Source organism: Melospiza georgiana, chromosome 2 (genome assembly GCF_028018845.1).
Source record: "Melospiza georgiana isolate bMelGeo1 chromosome 2, bMelGeo1.pri, whole genome shotgun sequence".
Taxonomy (NCBI): domain Eukaryota; kingdom Metazoa; phylum Chordata; class Aves; order Passeriformes; family Passerellidae; genus Melospiza; species Melospiza georgiana.
In genome coordinates this window covers 9325205-9349926 of record NC_080431.1, presented here as the reverse complement: position 1 = coordinate 9349926, position 24722 = coordinate 9325205, and the positions used below count along the sequence as shown (strand labels likewise).

General features: G+C 38.9%; 1 protein-coding gene across 5 annotated transcripts in view; it reads left to right on the top strand.

Annotated features, from left to right (window-relative positions):
• Positions 1-24722, top strand: part of ROBO2 (roundabout guidance receptor 2) — an 866123-nt gene that overhangs the window by 806129 nt on the left and 35272 nt on the right. For 3 of the 5 annotated variants that reach the window (XM_058019192.1, XM_058019189.1, XM_058019190.1), the window contains 6 exons: positions 6069-6111; positions 7651-7778; positions 11881-12162; positions 12541-12666; positions 16966-17122; positions 22108-22368. In XM_058019192.1, coding sequence (XP_057875175.1) covers positions 6069-6111; positions 7651-7778; positions 11881-12162; positions 12541-12666; positions 16966-17122; positions 22108-22368 — 997 coding nt within the window. The remainder of the gene's footprint in view (positions 1-6068; positions 6112-7650; positions 7779-11880; positions 12163-12540; positions 12667-16965; positions 17123-22107; positions 22369-24722) is intronic. The other 2 variants (XM_058019193.1, XM_058019191.1) reach the window with 1 other exon arrangement.

Here is a 24722-nt window from a genome sequence, read left to right as displayed (position 1 = left end):
TATGGCACAACACATCCCACTCTAAAGACATTGCTGCCTTTTCTTTGACACACAGCATAGGGTTTTTTCCAAAACTAAATACATCTTTGCATTTGGTTCCTATGACTGTGCCTCTGTCAGCTGTCTTGAACTGTGGTGCACTTTTAGTGTTCTGTTTGTGGCATGAATTGGCATGACACAGGGCTGTGCTGGAGCCACAGGGTCTGAGCATGATTTCATGCTGCTGCTCCACATCTGCTGGGCAACTGGGATATATCAGAGGTACTGCCAAAAATGTTCTTTTTTAAAAGCAATTTTGACATCTTGTGGACTTTTTAGAACTATTCTGTTTCCTGGCTTGTACTAACTTCTGGAGGAATTGAGGACCTAAGTCCTCCAGTAATCGAGTCCAAATTTTTTTTTTAAATTTAAAAAAGTACTTTCCTTATGGAAGAACATAATGCATGTTTCCTATCTTTAGACTCCAAGTTCCATAAAAAACTTTGATAATTCTCTAATATTTGAATTTGCCCTTGATAGTATTGTTTAGAAAGACATGCTTGTGGAGGTTTGACACTCACAACTGTATGTTGTTCCCTTCAAAGGTTTATGGTTTATAAATAGTTTGGGTTTAGATACAATTATTTAGACAGTGGTGTGTAGCTTTCAGAGTCTCCTCAGAGACAGCTGTCAGTGAAGTTTTACTAAAGATTTATACGAATTTATATGAATATACTTAAATTTAGAAGGTACACATTTTTTGTTCTGACATCTGCTTTAAATTCTTCCTTCAGAGAGTTGCAGAACACACAGATTTAACTGTGTGGTGGGGAATTGAATCTATTAGGTAGAGAATTGAATCTATTAGTGTAACAATTATATACTTACTTCATTTCACACTCAGGAAAAAATCCCCTGTTATTTCTGATGTGAATATTTTTATTTTTCTTCATCTGTATTCGCATGTGTGTAGAACATAGAACACTAAAAATAGTTGTTTAAAAGTCCAAATCTGTGCAGTTTTTTAATTACTTGCTTAAAATGTCCTTTTGGGTCATTTGCAGATTATGGGTCATTCACTAAGACCACTTGTTATTTCTATCCTGTTATTGATAGTGGAAAAAGTTAAAGATAGAATCTGAAATGTTAGGCTTTGTGCTTTCCCACATCAACTGCACCTGCGTAAGCAGTATGATAAATTATATAATTGTTAGATGTGATGACTGTTTAGTAATTAAATGTAATTATTATATAACCATAAGAAGAATAGTGAGAAACTATGTTGGAAATTCAGAGAGGGGCTAAATTTATGTATACAATAGAACAATTGTAAAAAACACAATTATGTGTTTTTGAATGCTAACATTATTAGGCTCCTGAGATGTACAATTCCTGCTTTGAGACTATACCACTGGAGCATGTGTGGGAGAAGAGCAAACAGCAAATGTCAGGCAGTTTGTAAAGATTTGTGTCAGGACAGAATAACTGATTGAGTTCAATACTTTCAGCTTTCTGTCTTGTGAATATTTTCATAAGCAGTGATCAATGGCTCAGATGGTCACAAATAAAGTGACATTGATAATCACAGCTAAATCTTTTTAGTTATTTTCAGTTGAACTGACTCCAGTAGTTACTGAGCCACAATTCTGTATGTCACTGTTCTTCCACTTCCCTTTGCACCATGACTCTCCAGCCCTTGATTCTCAGTAATATTAGTGCTACAAAATATAAAATTTAGCTAACAGGTTTGTTATATTAGTGTTGGTAAGTAGTAATGTCACCATCTGTACAAGGACTTTGCATCTTTGTGACCATGACATGCTCTCAGCAAAACCAAATCTTCCACAAGGATACTAAACACAGCTGTAATCCCTTTTCAAACATTTCTCCTGTAATATAAAGGATGGATTGGTCTCACTTTTATGAGTTTGTGTGAAAGCTAAAGTACTGCTGCAGTGTTTGGGTAGGGTATCTTTTGTGTTTGTTTGCTTGTTTGGATTTTTTGTTTGTTTGGTTTTTTTAATGCTTATCTTTCCTGTGCCCTCAAACTTGTTGTGCCAGTACCCACTCACCACAGTATTCAGGTATTTTCAAGTGTCTAGGCCATCAGTCATGAAAAAAAAAAAAGTAAATATGTATTTTAACTTATGAATAGGTAAGCTTATTTAGTGACTAGTGCTTCTTGGGATTAAAGATTTTTTGAAACCCAGTAAATAGAAAATGAATTAAAATTAGATAGAGAATCATGGAATGTTACACATATTATGTGCAACTCCTGAAACTGTTAAATGAGGATAAACTATGTGACAGAATCATCCAAAGGTAGACAGAAGATTTGATGGAATTTTTATGTGCTGATTATCTGTTCTGAGTTAATGCTTATTAAAAGAGGATTAATCTACATTCATATTTGAGGAACAGCTTATCAGTAAAAGGAATGAGACTTGGCTGGCAACATTAAAGTTTTCATTTGCAGTAGGAAAATGTGGCCTGCTAGAGATAGGCATACAGAAAGCTTTCTAAAGCTTTCTAAAGCTTTCTTGCCTCAGAATGTCGACTTACTATACATTCATATTTTTCCAGTTCTAGCAGGCATGAAGATTAAGTTTAACCTTGTCAGAATAATATTAGTAAATGGTTTTGGTACCTCCTTATATATTTAATAAAAAGCATGTGAAAAGCTCCTTAACAAATGCTGGTTTTCATACAAATATATACAATATAATTTCCTGAAATATTTATGCATTTCAAATGCACTTTGGATTATATTTCTGCATTTTTGCAGTCCTTGAAGTATAGGCTGGTGGGGATTCCTTCAAAATCTCTCAATGCAGAGGTTATTTTTTCATCTTCTTTTGAAAACCAATCTCATCCCTGCAGGTCTTCAGCCTTTCTAAGAACATGTATCAGATGCAAAGACTGCTGAAAGAGCTTTTTTGCTTCCTTGGTGATAAAAAGCAAGGAAGATAGGTGGGTCAGTGATAGGGACATCCTTCCCTCCCTCCTCTTACATTGCCCCTTGAAATTGCTCTGCTGCTTTTTGAAGTGGAGACAGGATGAATAAAGCCAGCTGTCTGTGTTTTATTTTTACAGTGACATCTACAAGCCTGCATTGCATTAAGTATGCTCCTATTCAGGCGTTTAGACTTGTTTTGTAATTGCAGAAATCAAACTGCAGGAAAAAATGCTGACAAAATGTATGGCAGGAATGATAAACATAGTGCTTTTTTTGGCAGCCTGACCATATCTTCTGTTGTTAGCTGTCTTGCCTTTCACAACATTGATGCTAAAAAAAGACACCTTCACTATCCAGCCTCAGGTAGCCCACTTATGGATGGCATCAGGAATATGAGGAGTTTTTGCAGCATCCCAGTGACATGGCCACACTTCAAGAAGAATTTTGGCAAGCTTAATTGGTATTTCAAAGCATTTTACACCAAGCACATTAAATAAATAGAATGCTTTCTGGTTTATTTTCTCATTGAGATTATGACCATGAATACATTGGTGTACAGGGTGAAGGGTAAACAAAAAAAACTGTTTTCCTTCCTAGCACCATACACATCACATCAACAAGACTGACTCTTCCCTAGGAAAAACAATGTCACTGCAAGCTGAACCTTTCTTCTATAGATGATGCATATATTGGGAGGGTGTAAGATAACGCAGGATATAAAAACAAACAAAACAAAACAGGAAACAGTTCCTACCACACAGAAGAAAAAGGAGCAAATTCTGTGATCCTTGTTTTTTCTCAGCAATATCTTGTGCCACAGCCAACCTGCAGCAATTATGGCTCTAGCAAAGAGGTTTCTATGTCACGTCTTCTTGATGAAGTTCTCATGGCATGCCTGGGAGTTTTTCCATACCTGCCTACACAGAAAATAAAATATGTCAGGCAAACATTGCTGCTAGTAATGGCAGCATGCAATAGCATTCAATCTCCTGCTAGTTCCTCAGTTTTAGCTTTGCTTTATAAAGGTACACACGGATATAAATATTATATAGACCACAAATATTATTGGGGTTTTTTTTTCTTCATACGACATGCACATTTAAAAGCTCACACACCTGTACATGCTATATGAGTGGCAGCAAAATTACCTCAAAATAATTTCTGGCAGATGACAGTCTAAACAAGAGCATTAATCCAAGCAGTTTTCAGAAAATACTGCCATTCCCTTAGATCTGTAAACTTTATTTATAAGGGTTGTTATCAAAACAACAATCAAAGCCTTTGTTTCTCGTTTTCCTTATTTCTTGTCACTTTGGCAAATGCAGAAAGTTGGAGAAATCAGGTATTAAATTTGGAGAAGAGGAGGAGAAAGGAAACAGCAGTTAATGTACTGTTGACCAAGATACTTGGAAAAAAAGCCAGGCAGTCTCCACATCTTTGCATAATCACATATGATATGCATAGCACTTCAGATTATTCACTTTTAAGCAGTGAGTGGAAGTCATTTGACAGCCTGTTAGATACCACGTGAATGAAAGTAGCAGTGCCTCTAAAATTAATTACCCACAATGTTTTACCATGTCTTGTTTTTCAAAGCAGACCTTTATTTAGTACTTTCCATACTTGCATTTTGATTTTCTTTCCATTAATTGGTTTGATTACACCCTTTCAAAATTCAGCTATTAACCATTTTGATGTGACATCTGACTGCAGTGATTTTTTGATATTGGTATTAGTCTGCTGTGCAGTGAAGGGTAATTAATCACCCCACTATTCTTCCAGCAGAGCTTCCAGAGGGGCCAGTTTTGTCCCCTTTGCTGCATGTACACTGTGAAATTACCCTAGGAGTTAATAAAGTAACGAGGATTCTATAAGGTATCAGAAGAGTTTTCCCAGTGGCTTTATGTCATTACTTATTTTTTTTTAATGAGCACAGAATTTCTATTGGCTGTAGTAATTTTGTCTGATTAGAATAGTGTGTAAGAAAAAGCCTAATCCTGAGTTAGTGTAGTTTGGACTAATACTTGGAAAATCTTGCAAATACTCTTTGAGCTATAATTTACTGATGGGACCACCTGTCTTACAAAGGCAAATAGTATTTCTAAATGAAGGTCTATTTTAAATTAAGCTGGTCACAACTCTTCCATTCTTCACTGAAATTCAAACCCTGATCCAGTCAGAGGCCTTTAAGGCTGCAGGTGTCCAGGACATTGGCATAATTTAATAGTCTGCCTTATCTATGCCTGACAATAAATAATGGGATATTGCCACTGAGAACCAGAGTAGTCTGTTGGCCTGGATTCAAAATATTTTTTCAGTGTTTCAGAAAAGATCATCAAATGTTGTCAATTAGCATCTCACCAGTAATGTGGGTTTACATATATTGCCCTGAAATGTAATCCTGTTAATAGATAGATAAGGGAGAGGCTGGTTTTTGTCAAACACCCATGAAAGGAGAGATAAAAACAATTGTCTCCCTCTGATTATGTCCTTGGCATCCCCCATGGATGGAAGGCTGGAAACACTTTTTCCTCCCAGTGGCACTGGCTTGTGTGCATTTACGTGTGGGTGCTGGTTCTTAAACTGTACTTCCAATGGAAAAGGTGCAGCTGGATGCTTTTTTTCCATCCCTTCAGCTGTAATAGAGCTGCCACCTCTTTGTGTTTGTCCTGGGAAATGACATATTTGTGTGGTGACATTATATTACTGCATTACGACATGATGTTATTAACTCACTGCTGCAATGTCATGATGTACTGAGGCAGAGGCATGCCAAGGAAACAATTTGATCACATGGCTCAGGCTTGCAATGCAAAGTCTGCATATGAAGGGGCCTGGGGTGGATTCAGGCCTTTTGCCCAGGTGGCTGCTTTGCCTTGCAAGGTGCAGAGCAATCAGTAATGTGCTGTCAATCAGCAATGTGCAGTGAAATCCTAAATGAACTGTGGCCCCAGTGTGCTTGAGCCTCTTCTTGTCATTTCTGGACTTTATTATGGGATGATGCCAAGAGACCTCCCACCTCGGACACTGAGCAGTTTGAATTGTTACTTTTAATTATTACTAATTGATTTTTCCCTCTCTTATATGTGTGTGTGTATGTTTGTTTGTTTTGTTTTTTCCAACCAAAACACAGTCACCTTCCAAAGAGGAGATGGAGGACTAATGAGCAATGGAAGGTATGTTTCTTTGTATTAAGCTGTTTCCACTGTGTTTATTTTTAAAGTAAGGGATCTGAAAAATGCTATAGGTGATGCACTTGGGTCATAGCACATCATTGGGAAGACTGATAGCTCTAGGAGGAGTTAAATAGCCTACCACAAGGTTTAATGACCTATCTGCTGTGCACTTTGGAAGAAACAAGCCCAGATGTTTCATATCTCCCAGATGTCCCGGAAGAAATTAGTAGTAAATATCAAAAAGAATGTGTTCATTTGTTACTGGGATGTTTATTGCATTAATTAGACATTAGCAAATGAAGTTGCTGTTGTTTAAGACTCCTTATTGGCTCCCCCTAAATTGCTGTGAGTGAACAATTACACTTAATCGATCACAAAATAAATGATTCATGGATGATGAATAGGCTGTAGATTGATAGGACTGGATTCCACAACTTTGGCTACTCAATTGAAATTGATAAAAGCTGATAACGGGCCCATATATCCTCATCTATTTTCCCTTTGCCAATATGGAGATTGTAATTAGGCCCTGGTAATAACTTCCAATCTCCTGTTTAATCAATATTTTAGCAAAAAGAGATTAGGCCTAATGAGAGCGAGTGGATGTGGCGAGAATGCGGCTGGGCCGTCTTATTGCCGTTGCCATAGGAACGGATGTTTCTCTTAGGGATTGTTCCAGGCAGGGGTCTGGAATGCTCAGGGATGGGAGATGCTGCTCCAACTTCACCAGTGCTTTAATAACCCAGGGAAGCTTTTTGTTTTCATGTGGCAGGAAAGGGTGTGTGCAGCAAATGATTTGTTTCCCCCACTGAACAGGAACACAAACAATCCACCTGCCTTGCTAAATTTGGGTTTATCCTGGGGTGAGAGAGGCACGATGCCTCGTGGCCCAAACGTGCCTCCTCTTTCCCCATGCTCCCTGTTTAACACTGCTCTTAGAGTGGGAATTACAGGGATGTGAAAGCTGTGCAGCAGCAGCAGCACGCAGAGATAGCTGTGGACTTGCCATTAATCCTCCTCAATCCTGTGTGCCTCTAAACCATCCAAGAGTGCTCGAAGAAAGAGTTACCAGCCTGTAGATGACAGGCATGCATTTGGGATGCGAGGGAAGGAAGAAATAGTAGCCCAAAGTCCTGGAAATGGCTGATATGGAGCAATCAGTTTGAGTGATGGCTCCCTTGAGGTGGTAATTTATCATTCAGCCCTGGCGTAGGATCCCATGATGGTGCTGCCTAACTCCTGTTTCACACAGACAACGGAGTTCATTTGGATTCTGGCAGAGTCACGACGGATGCCTAGTCCCTCTTCTACTGACAAAGTTGATTTGTATATAACCTTAATTAACTGCTCAAGGTCTTTAAATCATCAAAGGCTATACAGTTGTAATTTGAAATAAATTAAAGTCTCCTAAAGTGTTAGTTACCTATGGTGTTAGAAGAACAGTAATATGCCCTTTTCCATCACTACTTATCTCACAGGTACTGTAATTTTATATGTATATATTTGTGTGTATATCTCTTTTTTCTTATTCTGCTTCAGTCGACCAGGTCTGTTGAATGCCAGTGACCCCAGTTATCCTTGGCTTGCAGACTCTTGGCCTGCCACAAGTCTGCCAGTAAATAACAGCACTAGTGGACCCAATGATCTTGGGAATTTTGGTCGTGGAGGTAAGTTTCCTTTTATTATTCCATATTATCAAATGGACTTCCATTTGTTAACATCTATGATGAATGCTGTATAATATTTTTATCATTATAGTTCTGTGTGTTTCTTCCTTTCTAGATTTGATTGAAAATTGACTTTAAAATGTTCCTTTCGCTTTATCTCTTTTTGCTTTTTAAAAATGTAGGTCTGGTTTGTAATTTGTCCCACAGTGGTGAGACAGGGTCTGCTTATGGTATCAAGGGAAATCTGTTTGTGTCTCAACCTCCTTCCCTTTTTTGTGGAGATGAGCAGTGTGCCATGCAGGGCAGTGTAGCCAGGGATGGAGGATGTCCATAAGAGCAGAGGAGAACACTAGAGATGCAGGAAAGATGTTCCTTCAGCAGAAGGACACCAGAACTTTGTTGCTGTCACCTTACCCATCCTCTTCCTGCTGAGGGCCTGCTCTCAGTCCCAACCATAATCTGTGAAGAAAATCTCAAAGATTTTAAGCAACTTTCTTTTTCATTTGAGGAAAGGATACATAAAGGGGAACTATTAAGATCTTTTAGGGTTTTGTTTCCATTTTGACTTGAGAGAGCACCTTTGAGGAGTGAGCTAAAGATGTATTGTTACAATGAGGAAGGAATCTTTAGAGGGCTTATTTCATTTCAAACATTTATCTCAAATGGGAATTTTAAGATGTAGGATTGGGATTTTTAAAAGTCATAGTAATATTCACCTCTCTCTGTTACTTCCTTGGTTTCTGTGATAACACAGCTAATTCTGCATGCTGGTCAGAATCTGCTTCTGAAGACCATTCATCATACCGGTTATACATTCCTGTGAAAAGCCTCTTGCCTGTGGTTTGACTACTGTGACTTAAAATTACAACAAAACACACTAGATTTATATTCTGTATAAAAATGCTGTAAAGTTCTTGTCAAAAATATTTAAGAGCAAGCAAAACTTTTGATAATATTTACAAGGCAACTGAATTTCTGCCAGCTTCTTTGTTGTGAATAGCTTGAAAATAAAACCCTTCAGTACTTTTCCATCTTCTCTTAAGCCCACATAATACAGAAAAATTACTATTTTCTTTTAGTATTTGGCTCTATACAACTGAAATTGGAAGCATTAGTTTTTAATTTTTGGCCTCAATATGCATGAGGCATAGGTCCAAGTTCATGCAAGAGATACAACAGTTGCATTTTAAAATTCAGCAGCTTAATTCCACCCATGATCTTTACAGTTGAGCTGCAACTTTTATTCTGGGTGGTTTGGGATCACTTATCCCTATCTGTTTCAGAAGCTGAGATTAGATGTTTCTGCATTAAAGATGGATTGGAAGATTTTAACATGTAGAGATGGAATATTAACTATGGAGATGGAGCTTGGGCCTCTTTTACTGGTTGAAAGGTCTCTAAGAACATAAAAGTTCTTTAAGAATTTTAAAAAAGAGTTGGGTGATATCACTCACCCTGGAAACTCAGAAGCTGAGGCAGGCAGTCCTAAAATTTCCTTCAAGAGTGAGATCCACTGTCCTAGACGGGTATTTGAGAGCAAGGCTGTGAGTGGGAAGCACAGCTGAGAGGCTTGGAGTCATGCAAGGCACAAAATGGTGTTGCATCTCCAAGGCAGCAAGGAAGAGCTTCCCTGCACAAGTATTTCAGCACTGTTTCATTTATCTCAAGAGTTACAAACAAAAGTTGGATTTTGGAGAATTTTGGCAAAAGTTTCCAGTGGGAAGAGCATCTTCATCTTTGGTCTGAAATGTACAGTGTGGTGTTTTTGCTATGACAGCTTGCTGGAGAAATCACACTTGACTTTTACTTGGTGACTATGGCACTTTATAAAATCTCTGCTTAAGAGTTCTTTGAGTGCTTAAATGTATACATCTCACTGAGGTCAAAAAAGTAATCCGTGCTTGTACTGAAAATTCCCAGAATGTCTGGAGAACCTCAGCTTATCAGTAAGGATGACCGAAAGTCCTTGGCTGGTGGGCAGCTCTGCAACTTTCCTTTCAAGTGTGTACACAGGAATAGTTCTCATTTTTAAATGACTATATAGAGATGATACCTCTTCAGTTGCCAGAAATATGCACTAAAAGACAGATGTATGTCTGAGCACTTCAGTGATGAGCATTTTGCTAGTTTTTATTTCCTTGAGTCTTGAAATCCAACACAGACAGGTTGAGCTGGATTTACTTCACTTTATACATCAACAACAGAATTTATTTACTAAACTTCAAGGCATTATACTTTGATGGAACTGATTGTAAAAAGGAGAAATATTCATATTGTGGATGAAATGCAAGAAAAATAGGACTGCATTTGTCTCTCATATCTCATGCTGTATTTGCACATAGGTGCATTTTTTGTTTGTGTACTGCCCCTAGAAAGCACATTGCATATATGCAGGTAGGAACAACATGATTTTTAAATATGGGCTATAGCTTGCATTAATTGTAATTTTTTTGTACTTGCAATTTATCTGCAGATAGAAGTTAATACAATTAAGATCTTTTAAATACTTGATTGTGCCCATTTCCCTGCTGTACACAGAACCAGATCATGCTGACAGACCCAAATTTAATCTCTCTTTCTGCAGTGTTTCTGCTGAGCATTTGCTATTGCCATATTTATTGTTAATATTATGTTGCTGCCCTGAGACTGAAGATGTTATTAGGGCAATGTTAAAATGTTCACTGTAGCACACCTGAATGCAAAAGAAAGTAGTTTTATGATCTAAATGTTCATCCCAGGAAAAGAGAAAAATGCTAAACCCCAAAAAACTAAAGTAAATAAAAAATACCAAATCAGTGTGAGGAGATCATGGTGTCACATGTCACTGCTGGATAAGTCTTTGAGACAGTGAGAGAACAAATGTATTCCCGGAGGTTGCACAAAACCCACATCTGAGTTTGGAACTGAGCCTAAAGCCTTGAATAAGTGCAAGAATCATCTTTTCTTTCTGGGGCTTAAGGTACATAAAAATGGCTGTTATCCCTAGAATAGGATCTGAACATCCTCACTATAGGAGTATGCATTATCTCAAGAATGATCTAACAGTTGGAACCTGTATCTGCCATCTGGCTGTAGAAAGAAAATGGCATATAAATGAAGGATTTTTTAAAGTACATTCTGGAATTGATTCAACTTTTCAGAGTCTAAATAAATTGTAAAAATAGTACCATTTGAGATATTGACTTCTGAGAGAGCAGGAAGGAGGGTTGTCTGCTAAGCTGTGGTTCTCCTTGGGACATCCTGTTAGTCATCATTAGATTCTTCACACTTCCCTAGTCTCAGTTTCTAGAGCTAGTATTCCACCAGCAAAGGTCACTTCAGTGTTTAGTAAGGAGAGAGACTGCCAGTCTAACTGATCAAAGATACAAATAGCAGTGTGGGATAGGATTCAAAATATTGGGAAAACTCATCAGATATTTAGTTAAATATGCTGTAATGGTTTTTGGGTAAATGTACTGGAGATTTTATACAAGTTGTTCTCCATTATAAACATTGTTCTGCCATTTTGAGAGACTGATCACCTAAATCCCTTCAAATATCAAATTTTCTTTCACGTATTAGAAATAACTTTTTTTGGTCAGGTTTTTCTTTTGTTGAAAAGAAGAAATGTACTGGCTAATGTCAAAAAGAAAATTAGATAAGCTGATGGAGAAAGTTTTAAGGAAATCAAGGTGATGCCCTTAAAAAATTACTTTGAGAGTTTTTCTACATAGTTGCTGGGCAAGTTCCCTCCGTGATTTGTAAATTCTCTCCTTTCATCATTTCCCTGAAGCCCAGACAGTTTCATTGGTTCTGACATAGAGTGAACAATTGAAAACATTCTTCAGTAGAGAAATATTCCAAACTTCACTTTCACAGTTGAAGGTATGAAGAAGGAAAAAAAAAAAAAAAGATGGTTTTAGGCAGCGAGACGTGAAGGACAAGTGGTAGGGCTGTCACAGATGCTGATAGCTTGGCCATGGTTGTACATCATCTTCCCTTCGTTGGCTCATGGGCCTGTCTCAGCTGAAATGCAAACGTGCAAAATGACACGTTTATTTCTCAGCTTAAACCTTGGTACTTTCAGGCTTCCCGTGCCTCAGTGATTTGTTTCATTCCTCAGATGTGCTGCCACCAGTGCCAGGGCAAGGAGATAAAACTGCTACCATGCTTTCTGATGGAGCCATTTACAGCAGCATCGACTTCACCACCAAAACCAGTTACAACAGCTCCAGCCAAATAACCCAGGCTACGCCATATGCCACCACCCAGATCCTGCATTCCAACAGCATCCACGAGCTGGCCGTCGATTTACCAGACCCGCAGTGGAAAAGCTCAATTCAGCAAAAAAATGACCTCATGGGATTTGGTTACTCTCTCCCAGACCAAGGCAAAGGCAACAATGGTAATTACAGCTCTTATTTTCCTGAGCCCTTGGCTTTGTATCGCGTATCATCTGTGCATGAATTAGAAAATTCTTTTTAGCTCTGTGAGACACTGTTCATGTTGACCTGAACTAATGCCTGCACACCTTGCATGTGTGCTGAACCTCACCTGATCACAAAATACATTGCACTGTGCTTTTAATGCTCTTTGTCCTGTGCTAGTCACCAAGCCATCTGTCTTCCATTAGACTAGGGTAGGTGTACCTTTAAAAACAACCAAGTTAAACCCTGCCTCCCCCACCCCATCTGCCCCGACTCGCTAACTGCATGTGTCGCATGTGCTTGTGCTGTCGACTAATCCCACGATGCCACTGTGACCTCTGCCGTTTAACCCTTAGCCTTGCTTTACATCCCTGACTACCGGGTGGCTGAGGGACTGGCTAATAGATTGCCACACAACCAGTCACAGGATTTCAGCACCACCAGCTCCCACAACAGCTCCGAAAGGAGTGGCAGCCTCTCAGGTTGGTTCTGTCGCCGTGCGCAGGGGAGCGAGGGACGGAGGGGTGTTGGCCAGCGGCTCGCCAGGGAGGCAGAACACCTCCCAGGCACCAGTGGAGGATAGCCATGAGAGTCCCTGCCCATCAGCAAACAGTGCCACACAGGACTCTGCTGGAACAAAAAAGCCTTTTGCAGGACCTACTTGGAGATAACTGGAGAGTCCTTCCATGTGCGCGCTTGTCGGCGCAGCTGCCAGCCTCGCCTTGTCACATCATTTCCCTGACACAATCTGTGGAGCAAATATATTTCTGCATCCATCCTCAGTTTATAGGTCTCCCCACACTGAACTTAATGAGGGGATTCTTATTTTTGTTGAGTTGTAGCAGATACCCCATTCCCACCAGCTGTTCCTCAATGAAGCAGGTTGGAAATACTTGTAGGGCCCTGAAAGGTGACTGGGGTTTCAACAAATGGTGCCAAGTTTGCATACAAACAGGATGTAAATTTTATGTTTGTGCTGCATGTTCTATTGGAAACATGATGCATTTTCATCAGATGAAAATGATCATAGTACATGTGGTTATGTGTTATATCTGAGCACACCTTGTTTCTTGATTTCTTTAATTTTGCTTACTTGTTGCTTATGTTATGTATAGTTGTCTTTTTTTCTTTCTGTCAAGACAAAAACTGAAAAGGCAACAGTTAAGATGAAAATCTGTGATTTCACCCAGCTGAAATATGAGAGCACTGAAAGGACTTTTTGATATTTTTCAGAATATACCCACAGTTTTTTGAATTTCCACTTTAAGCTGGAAGAGTCCTCCCAGTAACAGACCAAACATAGAAATAACTTCTTTATGTCAATTTAAATGACTATTCAAACTGAATCTTGAGATAAGAAGCCTATTATCATTGGCCCATGACTCAAATAGCCAAATGTGTTTGAAAGTCTTGTGTTCTCAAGGGGTGGCATTAGCTGATTTCACTGAGACCAAAAAATAGGCTTTTGGCATTGTCAGAGAGGTATCTGGAAGCTGAAATACTTCAAGAAAGCTTCTTGTTCCTTGCATGTGAGATATATTGACAAGTAGCTTAGGAAATCAGCTTGCTCCCCAGGCTGCATGAAAATGCAGAAATTGATGTACTGAGGCACATATATGTCAGGTATCAGAGGGCAGTATCACACTTTAGATATGTTGACAGCTAAGGCTGCCTGAGAATTTTCTCAGAAAATAGGAAGTGTCACTGGAAAGCGCCCTTTTTGATCAAAGGCTGGACTTTGATCAAATATTTCAAATGCAACATATTCTGTGTAGTGTTTCTCAGCCAGAAGTGAATTTTCTGATGACACTAGGGAACTTTGGGATATAGTCAGTCATATGGCCAGGGCACTCTTGTTGTGATCAAGGCAGCTCAAAACTGGATGCCCCAGCGCTCAGATGAGTGCCAGACTATTGGACTGCAGAGTCAGTGTTTTGCTCTCCCTTGCCCACTAATTATGCCTTTGATACAGGATAATTATGTCTGTAATACTGAAGAAACTGGGGAAGACTTTCAAATAGTTTGATAATTAGAGCATCACTGGAGTCAGAGACCAGCTTTGATTATGTAGTCCCCATCAGGGGGAGCAGGGATTTGTTCTCTCACTTCCTTGGTTAGCACTTTAGGTACTACTTATTATTCTGACTAAGTTTCTGCCTCTCTTACATGAATATCATGAGAATCCCTGTCCCACTGTGGAATGGAAAGCAGCTAAAACCTCAACTGCTTTATGAGGCAGGGAAATTTTGTAGCTATAGTTTGCACAGATTATATCTGTACTAGGATCAGCAGCCCAGCTGGCAAAATCTTTCTCCAGTACCGATTCACCTAGAGATTTAAACAATATAATTGAATTTCAGTGTGAGGAGACATTGAAGCATCAGGCTTTGTTGCTATGGGGAAACAAAGATTTGGTGCATCAGTTTTCAAACACAAATCAGGCTTTATGTGCTCAGTGTCTGTCCCACCAGTCTGACAGTGGAATAACTCTGTCCATGGGGACAGAAAAGAAATCTCCTGCCCAACTGCACAGTGTAGACTGCTTTCCTCAACCATTAATGACCTTGGAGTTCTCTTCTTTCATTTCTTCATCTGAACAAGTCCCTTGTCTCTCTGCTTCACTCCTTCTAATATCTCCATTATCTCTAATTTCTTTCTTTGAAATTCCCAAAATCCAAGTGACTCCACATGTCAACCTACATTTTACCAGTCTCCTAAGATCATCAAGATGCTACACTTCTAAAATCTTCCTCTCCACCTCAACTAATCTCTAAGCTGAAGTTGTTCTTTGCATTTCCCTTCTCTGTGTGTTCCTAGTTTAAATCCTCCTGCAATATAAAAATATGTGCATGTGCTTTTCTCCTAAAGCAGCCCCTCCTGCCCTAGTTCTTGTTGGTTCCTACTCCTGCTGACTTTTAAAAATTTTCTCCATGTCCCACAAACTAAAATTAACCTACTTTCTTTGCACTGTTCAGTGACCCTATTTCTAACTCCACTTTTTTAGCCTTACCTGTGCTTTGAAAGCTTCACTTTCCCTCCAGAAGGTTCATGTATTTGTTCCTCTATCTCCACTGTCACTGGGGTTTCTTTTCACTGGTTAAAATGTTCTTTCCCTTTTCAAGAAAGCTGTCCTTTCTGCCAGGCTACAAACGGAAGGAAGAGCCTGTTTTCCATCCTAATAGAAGTAATATCAGCTCAGTTCACACATAGTGAATCACAGGATCTTGGCTGGACTTACTGTAAATACTCCAAAACAAGGAAGGAAGAGCTTTGGTCTGGAATTGAGTAGTGGAAAGTCTCGCTTCCAATGTGCTGCCAGCCAGGTCGATTAGAAATATTGCTGGGCTTGTTGCCTGTCTCTATAGCAGGAGGTGAAAAGAGAAGTCTTGGCTACTTCTGAGTTACAGAATCACCTTTTTCTTCCCTCTCCATTTGTCCCTGTTTTCATCCAGCTGACATTTGGAGATAACAGAAGAAAGCCTGTGAGCCACCATCTAAAGGACAAACAGTCCCATGATAGGGCCTTGTCTCTATTGCTAGAATTGCACCTCCTTCTGTGTTTCTCTGTGCCTAAAGTTAAAGCCATGGCACAGAAGGCATTGCCTGCCAGTGCACATTGTGCCACCCTCCCTGACCAGTCAGTTGTGGCTTTCTTGATTCATTGGTTCATTTTTACATGAGGGTTTTTTGGCTGATCCTTATAAATCATCAAGAGACATCAGTGGGTAAGATGGATTAGACTGTGCTTTCTGCAACAGGCCAGGGATGAGTGAGAGCAGCTGGGTACCCCACTGAAAAGGCATCTGACAAACCATTCCTCCATCCAACAAAGAGTTTGAAAGCCACAACAAAGCTCCAAAAAATAGATGAGTCCCCAAGCAGTCAAGGGATTCGAAATGTTGAGCCATTCTTCCTCTTAATGAATTCCAGACAAGAAAAAGAAGTCAGGGAAAAATAAAAGAAGCAAACCAAGTGGGATGAGAGCTTTCTCTGTAAGATCACTCTCCGACAAATGGAAGTGTCTCAGCTGGAGAAGTGGATCCAAGGACAATAAGAGCAGAGGGTTTAACCAAAATGCATTGCTCACTGCATTTCTGCCTTATCCATTAGAGCTATATATCAGAAAAAGAACCTCTTCTCCACAGTGGCACAAGGCATTTGAATCTTGTGAAACAGTCAGTCCTAAAATATCACACATGACTTCCCACTCTTTAAAAAAAAGCCCAGAAATTAGGAAATTTCCAACAACAAAACCCTGTTCCTTTTGTTTTGACAATTTACTATTGTCTTAAAAGTTCTTGACTCCAATGACAGTTTTTTTGGATGGTGTCCTTAACCTCTGTGTTTTCCACAGAAATTGATTTTGCAAACTGTGTTACAATCACAGTAAATTTTTGACATTTGCTATGTTTTATTATAATTTTATCTAAGAGTGAATTTAAGAAGTTATAAAGTGCACATGAATAAAACAGGAAATACATTTCTTATACAAGAAAACCTGTCTTTCCTTGTTTCTGCAGTACTCAGGTACAAATGTAAAGAGGTTTAAAAAGAAGTGTTTTTCAGTAAATATTCAGAATATTCCTCATTCCATTCTTTTATTACTTATAACCTTGTGACAGCATTAGCACGTTGATGCTGATTCTGCTGAGATATAAATACATCATCTTTTTTGGGACATGTGCTCTGGAATCAGAATTCTGTCAAAGAAATGTAAATAGCTGGCCTTTTTTTTCCACATTATAGCTCTAACATTTTGTTTTTCTTTTTTGGATTTGCAGGTGGCAAAGGAGGGAAAAAGAAGAAAAACAAAAATACTGCCAAGCCCCAGAAAAATAATGGTTCAACCTGGGCCAGTGTTCCCCTGCCACCCCCTCCTGTGCAGCCACTTCCAGGCACAGAGCTGGAGCACTATGGGGTGGATCAGCAAGAAGCAGGGTAAATTTTTTTTTCTTTTTCTTTTGAAGAAAAATCTGTGATTTGCAGAAATGAGTCCTTTTTTTTTATTTTTTTTTTATTTTTTGATAAGTGACAATATTATTCTGTTTTGTTAAAAAAAAAAAAAAAAGAGAGAGAACAACTTATCCTGTAGACTGATTCAAGGCTGTGGAGGAGGAATGTTTGAATAGCTTCTCTGGATAGTGACTGAAGATGGAAACAAAAGTGACCTTGCTTCATCACCATGTAGGGCTTCAGTGCTTTCTCATGCTGAGAAGTGTCTCACTTCACAGGTAGCTTAATTGAATTCTGGGATTGCATGCAGCTGATGGGACTCAGAGTGAGTAAGGATGACATAATCTGGCTCTGTGTATTTTTTCACTGCTTTGATGTTTAAAAATATTAGAGCCAACAGAACAAAAAAAAAAACCCCAACAAATTGGATTAATTTTTGAAGATCAACCAATGGATAATAATCTTCTCATCGGTTTTTAGAAGAAATTTCACAGTTGAGGAAGGCATGCTAATTATAGGCTTTTTTTGTTATTATTCAAACAACTTTCAAGTTTCTGGAACCTTCAGCATAATTTTGCATAGCTCAAACTTGTTCTCAAGGACACAAAATCAGACAAGAAGTGCTAAAGAGAGGAAAGAGACATTTCCGACACAGACAACAGTTACTAATTGCTTTTTATAAAGTGTAATTATGTGATATACCAGGTTATCAAACTCTGGAGGTAAATCAGAGTATATAAAAACATAGTTTACTGTGGGTGGCTCTGTTTGAGTCTTTGAGAATAATTGTTCTGTCTGGGACAAATTTCTGTCTGTTTCAGTACATGGATTAATCAATATTTCCCAAGGATGAGATATTTTTAAGAATCCTTTGTAATAGCTTTGCTGAATAAAAATATTTCAACTGTTATCTCAATTGTAAGAGGGAATTGATCATTACTACTTTCATAATTAAAGTTAGAAAAATTCCATATTGTTTCAGTTTATACCAACTCCTTTGACTCTTATAATGAGCCATAAATGACTGTGTTAGTCAGTGAAGTTCTTCTGAAAATTAAGGCCCATTCAGGCTGTACAGTTAAAATTTCAAAGTAATGGAAAATTAATAACCTTACTGATTGTGAGTGTTGTTTAAATCTCAAAACAAAAAGTTAATTTAATCATTGTCTTCTGTATTCTGTTATAAGAGGCTAAAATAAATTTTAAATTGTTTCACCGTATAATAATTTTGTCTTTATCAGTTTATATCCTTAAAACACATGTGCAACCATTTCACTAAAACAATTCTGCAGTAGAAGGCAAACCACTTGGATTTTCTTCAGAATAATGAAATAGCATTAAAGGTAAATGAAAATACCTTATCGAGAACTCCCTTGTGGCACAGAGCTTGACTCCTCAGTTGCATAAAGCATCTGTAATTTAGCTGGAAGGAATGATGTTGGTCACCAAGACAACATTGGTTATTTAAGGAGAAGGTAATCACCAGCCTCCAGGTTCACAACCATCCAGACTTAGTGTTTTCCTCTGATTATGCTTTGAATTACTCTTTTCTGCTTTTTTAATGTCTCATTAGCAATGGTGGTAGCAAGACCTTGTAACATGCATTTCACCCAACACAGAAAAAATCTGAAGGTTGGACTTAGAGCCTCAGTCTGGAGCTACAGTAATTTGCAACCACCTTTGATGAAGATGGAATCTGCAATGCCTGTACTTTCTGAGGATGCTTCCAATACTAATAACCCTTCTGTATTTAGGGATTGGTCTTGTTTTTGATACTTGTTTATTTGATACTTATTGTCTGTCTCTAGGAAAAGTTAAGGAAGTAGTACCATTTACTTGAAAAAGTCCTTTCTAATGAGTTCCAGGGAGGGAAACTTCATTTGTTGCAACAATGTGTGTAATGAAACACAGTTTTTACAGAATGGGCTCTGTATCTATCACTTTTATTTTCTATTTTAAAGGAACAAATCTATTAATGTAATGGATCAGAGATTTTAATAGTAAAAGATTACTATAGAATAGAAGTGCTGACAGTACAATAAAACTTATTAGAAAAATAGAAGCTCATGTTTGTTAACCAGAACTTATTAGGGTCTTAATTATAATGAAATTACAATCAGAGGTTGCTAATGAAGTTAAGGGACTTAGATTTCAATAAGTGTACTTGAAAAAGTGGCTTTTTCACAACATTAGATTTACTCAAAAAACTAAAAAGAACATGGATGTTACCAATAATCACTATGGGGATAGCAGATGTTTCTATCACTTATGTGACCTGTACTTACTATGTAGTCTGTTAGGTTTACTTTTTCCTTTTTTTTTTTTCTTTGTTGGTTTTGGAGGGTTGTTGTTTATGGGGATTTTTGTTTTGTTTTTCTCTATAATGAAGGTTAAGGCTTGTGGCTTTGCAGATATCTTATGTTAAGAAGACAAAGGTTCTTGTACCTGAAATCTTGACTCTCAATGTCCTGAACTTCAGGCTTAGGCTGCTTTCCATTTCAAACAAAACTGGGGTAAAGGTACAGTACTTTTGCAGAATCTTTTCACTGAGAAACCTCTTTTCTAAGAAACCTTTTTGCTACCAAGTTGAACATTTGGAGATTTGAAGCGAGTAGGGTCAGAAGGCGAGGACATCCAAAGCTCGTTTATTCATCATGGCAGAGTCACCAGGGAGTGACTTTTTCCCCTGTCCCTTTTAAAGAAAAAGGCATTATAGCAAAGCATGAGGTTGAGAGAGCAGAAGGAAGCAAGAGATCTGTTTCACTGCACAGTTTTCACATCTTGATTTAGGATGGTCCCTTCAGACTTGGTTGCAAATGTCCTGAGTAAATATTGTTTGGAAGGACAAATTACAGCTGGTCATATCTTAATTGTTTCCTTAGGATGAATATGTATCATGTAACATTTTGTTAAATCTCTGTGTTATGAAAATGGTAATGATCAATCACCCAACCTTTCCTAGAGGCCAGATGTTAAGAAGCAGCCTTTATTTTCACTTTTGTACTCATATGTGTTAGTATATCTTTTTATGGTTATATCTACACATATAGAGATTTAAATTTATGTCAGTGTGAATTACCAGATATATCTTCCATTACTTTTGGATTACTAAGTCAGCTGTCCTGAATCTGTGTGTTTAAATGCTGACTGAAGACTTCTGAATAAGGAAAAAGTAGTTTAGTTAGTTTAAGAAATCTTTGGGTTTTGCTGAAAGTAAATGTTCTGTTCATAATACAGGTTTTGCAGCTTCTCCATCTCAGTGTTCCCAGCCTTTTCATAACCGGGCTTCACACTTGAGAAAATTGACAGTAATTCATTTTTCTTTGGGAAATTGGTAAATCTTTCCTTCCAAATCAGAAGCTTTAGAGGAGTATTTTTAAGCTGGTTTGAGAAATTAACTCTATCGTGCAATGCACTGCCTGCCTGCATTGCAGAAAAAAGGACCTTGTCAGCAGTCCTTGAAGGTGGAAAGAAGATAAAGTGGCTTAGATGATGCTTGGGAAATGGCCTTTAAAGTGTGTGATGGTTTGACAGTGAAGGAGCTGTGAGCTTGTGGCTGTCTGGTTGTGTTTTGAGGGGAAAAAAAAAAGCAACTGTGTATCCTGAGTTATTTTGGAATATACCAGAAGTTAAGAAGAAATGTGTGCTGATGCTCAAGGGACTGATGCCTGACTGGATGTTTTGAAGATGGGAAAAGTAGACAGTTGAGATTTGAGTGGTGTGATTGTCAGCAAAGCTGGATACAACTGAAGTTGTGTTCAGATTAGGGAATTACTCTGGGGAGGTAATGCACAGGGAATGGCCACAGTCACTAAGGCCTATCCACCTGGAATGATGCCGGAGTCTCGAAGGGACAGTATCCCAGGATGATACTGTCATACAACACTGAATTGAAAGATCCTCTGATGAGTGCAGAGACTGAAAAGAATTGACTTGCTGGCAAAACTTGTGTAAGAAGTGGTAATAAAATAAAAAGGTTATGTTTCTAGCCCTGATCAGATATAGCACCAGGCCTTACACTTTGGTATAAGGCAACAAAACCCACAAGCTCCAAACACCCTTTATGTCTGAAGGAAGAAAAATTTGTTATTATTCAAGAATACTCCTAGTGGTTAATCTTTCCATTTGCTTTGGGCAGATGTGTTGAAAGTGTTCAGAAATGTAGCACTGTCTAGGTAAGTCCCAGTACAGATTGGTTAGGAGGTGGGGGTGCTGGCAGAGCTGTCAACATGTGTGCTAATGTACTTTATCAGCTGGTGCTGTGACACAGCATACGCTTGGGGTCAGTGCTGCTGTGACATGGATGTATTGCATGTCATAGGAGATAGCCGTGTGCAGGGTGGGAAGACCAGAATTTATGAGCAAAGTGTAGCTTTTTATTTAAGCTCCAAACCAGAAAAAAATGTTAAATTTATAAAGAGATAAAGGGGAGGATGGAAGTAAATGGATAATGCTCTTGGGCTCGTGGTGTGACTCTTGGGGATGGTGCTGTGCAGGGCCAGGAGTTGGACTTGGTGATCTTTGTGGATCAATTTCAACTCAGCTTTATCTGGAATTCTGTGAAATAAGTGGTACTACATAAAGCTTGCTCTGCCTTTTAAGAATGCTGCTATTTTCCTGTCCAGGTCAATATTCATTCTGCTACATTAACGATCCTGGAAGCGTGTTAGTTCATTTTTGTTGTTGATTGTGGTGTAACATTATCTAATCACCATTAATGAATGTGATAATGGGTCAGTAATTTTTCTGTTGCATATCTTGTTCAAGTTGCTTAGGTGTTGTGGGAAAAATTAAACTGACTCAGTAAGGACAATCTAGGCAATTAAGACCCTATTTTTATTAAATTTTAGGACTCACACTGTGTGCAAGGTTTCCAACTGAATCAGTATTCCTGTATACCCTCTACACCCTGTACTGTGCAGCAGAGATGAGTTCTGATATACACTAAGTTTATTTGGTTTTTATTGTAGATATGACAGTGATGGTTGGTGTCCACCTTTGCCAGTTCAGACCTACCTGCATCAGGGCATGGAAGATGAGCTTGAGGAAGATGATGATCGTGTCCCCACACCTCCTGTCCGGGGAGTAGCTTCATCTCCCGCCATCTCCTTTGGGCAGCAGTCGACTGCAACTCTCACGCCTTCCCCACGAGAGGAGATGCAGCCAATGCTTCAAGCTCACCTTGATGAGTTAACAAGGGCTTACCAGTTCGATATAGCAAAGCAGACATGGTAAATGTTTGAGGGGGTCACCTGTGATCAGGGAAATTAAATATTAATATTAATAACAACAATAATACTACTTTCCTTTTTGACATAAATAATGACCTTGTTCAACAGCGTTTCAATTGTGTTTCCAAAGAAGTAAAATGGAAGAAGAAATAGAAAAACTCTACCCACAGCTGGAAGGCCTTATACATCTATATATGCTTTTTAAATCATAATACTTGGTAATATGCTAAATTTTGTCTGAAAACATATAAAAACAGTATTCCTCCAAAATTTTGCATGTGTTCGGCTAAGTAGTTAATACCCACCTCCTGACAGCTTTTATGCAGTTGTGAGTGCTCTCTTTTCAGGCTAGCAGAAGACAGGAATTTTTTAGGATTTTCAAAAATAATAAGATTCTAAATTGCTGGTTAAAAATCATGATAGTTTCTTGAAATAGCAATGTGGCAACTATTACACGGTGTCGCATGAGAATGAATTATTTGCATCTCTGTACTTTGAGCTACCATGAGAATTTCTGATTCGTAGGAAAAACCCGGAAACAGCAGAAAGCAAGTCGTTAGTATTTATAGGATGGATCTAGTGTTTCAGAGTGCTTTATGCCTCTTTAAAGGAAGAGCAAGCAAATACCACAGTAACATTTCCCCTGCAAAACAAACAGAAGCAATCTCTTCAGGGACTGAGAAAGAACTTGTCAGCTGCACCAGGCTGGGGACGCGGTGAAGGTCAGTTGGTTCCTGGATGTTCCCTGAGCAGCAGTTGTCCTTTTACAGCTCCTCTACCCAGACAAAGCCCGCGACTCTCGGCGGAGCGGAGCAGAGCTAGTTACCGAATGGCACGCTGCCAGCAGAGGAGCAGCCTTTCTTTCTTCCCTGCTAAATAAAGCCACAAAGTTATTCAGCTTGAGCTCCCATAAATACATCAGGCAGGTAGGCAGGCGGTGCCAAACCAAAGCCAGCTGTTTTCCCTGGGCACCGTGGAAGCCTCGGGGCTTGTCTGCAATCTGCACTCCATCAACAGGGTACCTCTGTCCCGCTGCAGCGCCGCGCCGCCAAGCTCCGACCCCAGCCTGCCTGTGGGACCCACCCAAATCCCAGGCAGCAGCCAGACCTGGCCTCTTGAAGGCACTGCCTTCTGAGCCAGATGCTCACCCTGCCAGCACAGGCAGTGGCTGCTGCATTGTGCAGCTGGTACCCTTCCTGCGCCCTCCAAACCCCCAAAGCAGCACAGGAGCAGATAACGGAGCAGCACACCACACCAAAGACTCGTGCAACTGGCAGGAAAGGTCCTGCTCCCTTTTGGGGGAATGAAAATTGATTGGGAAGTTTCATAATGTGCTTAGGATTATACAGATTTTAATGTCACTTTTGTGTAAAGTCGCAGTAACTGAGCCTGAAACTCTGGGAAAAAAAAAAAAACAAAACAAGGACATAACCTTTTTTTTTTTTTTAACACCTTCTGGATATTGGGCTAAATGCTTTATCTACAAGTGATTTTCATTACATGGAATTTTTTAATATATTTTTGTTCTTTGTCTGGATATTTATCTTGCTAGTCAAAGTTAGTAGAAAGTCTTCCATTGTTTTAACTGGGAAGGAATATTTTTTCAGTCTTCTTTTCACAAAGTTCACCTGTCCATTGTAGAGACAGGGGAAAACTAAACAGCAAAATGAGACCTGTCAGGGTACTATGGGAGTAGCAACTGAGAAATACAGACATCAGCCAACTAGGAATTTAAGAAAGAGCCCATTAGAGATTACTGGAAAAGTACATAATCATTATGGCCTTGATCCAGCAAATCACTTAAGTATATGCTTAACTGTGAGTACATAAGAAATTGACTTCAATTGTTCTATCACAAGCTGAACATTAAACATATACTTAAGCATTTTGCTTGATTAGGAGCTAATCACACTGTTTATTGAGGGTTAGTTAGATGGTAGTGCCCTTTAGTGCCCCAGTGTTTTGAACACAGTGTAGAACACTAAAAACCTGGTGTCCAGGCAGAAAAGTGTTCAATAACTGTTAATCAGAAGGAGGTTGTATGTCAGAAAGGAAGCACTTGTTCTGGAAATTAGATTCAGAATAAGCAATAAGTTAAAACCTACACTGAAGTGGAGAAAGTTACCAGTGGTACATAACATTTACCATGATATTCTCATATCTGATCAATTTACATGATGAAAATAAAAAAAAAGGCTTATTGAATAAAGAGAATTCATTCATGCAGACAATAATTCAGTGCAAGGTTTCCACTGAAAATGTATTATAACTGGGAGCCAAACAGGTGACAATTGTAATTTCTTCAGTTTTACTGATGTCCAAGCAAGAGTCCAGCAGAATCCTGGATCCCATCC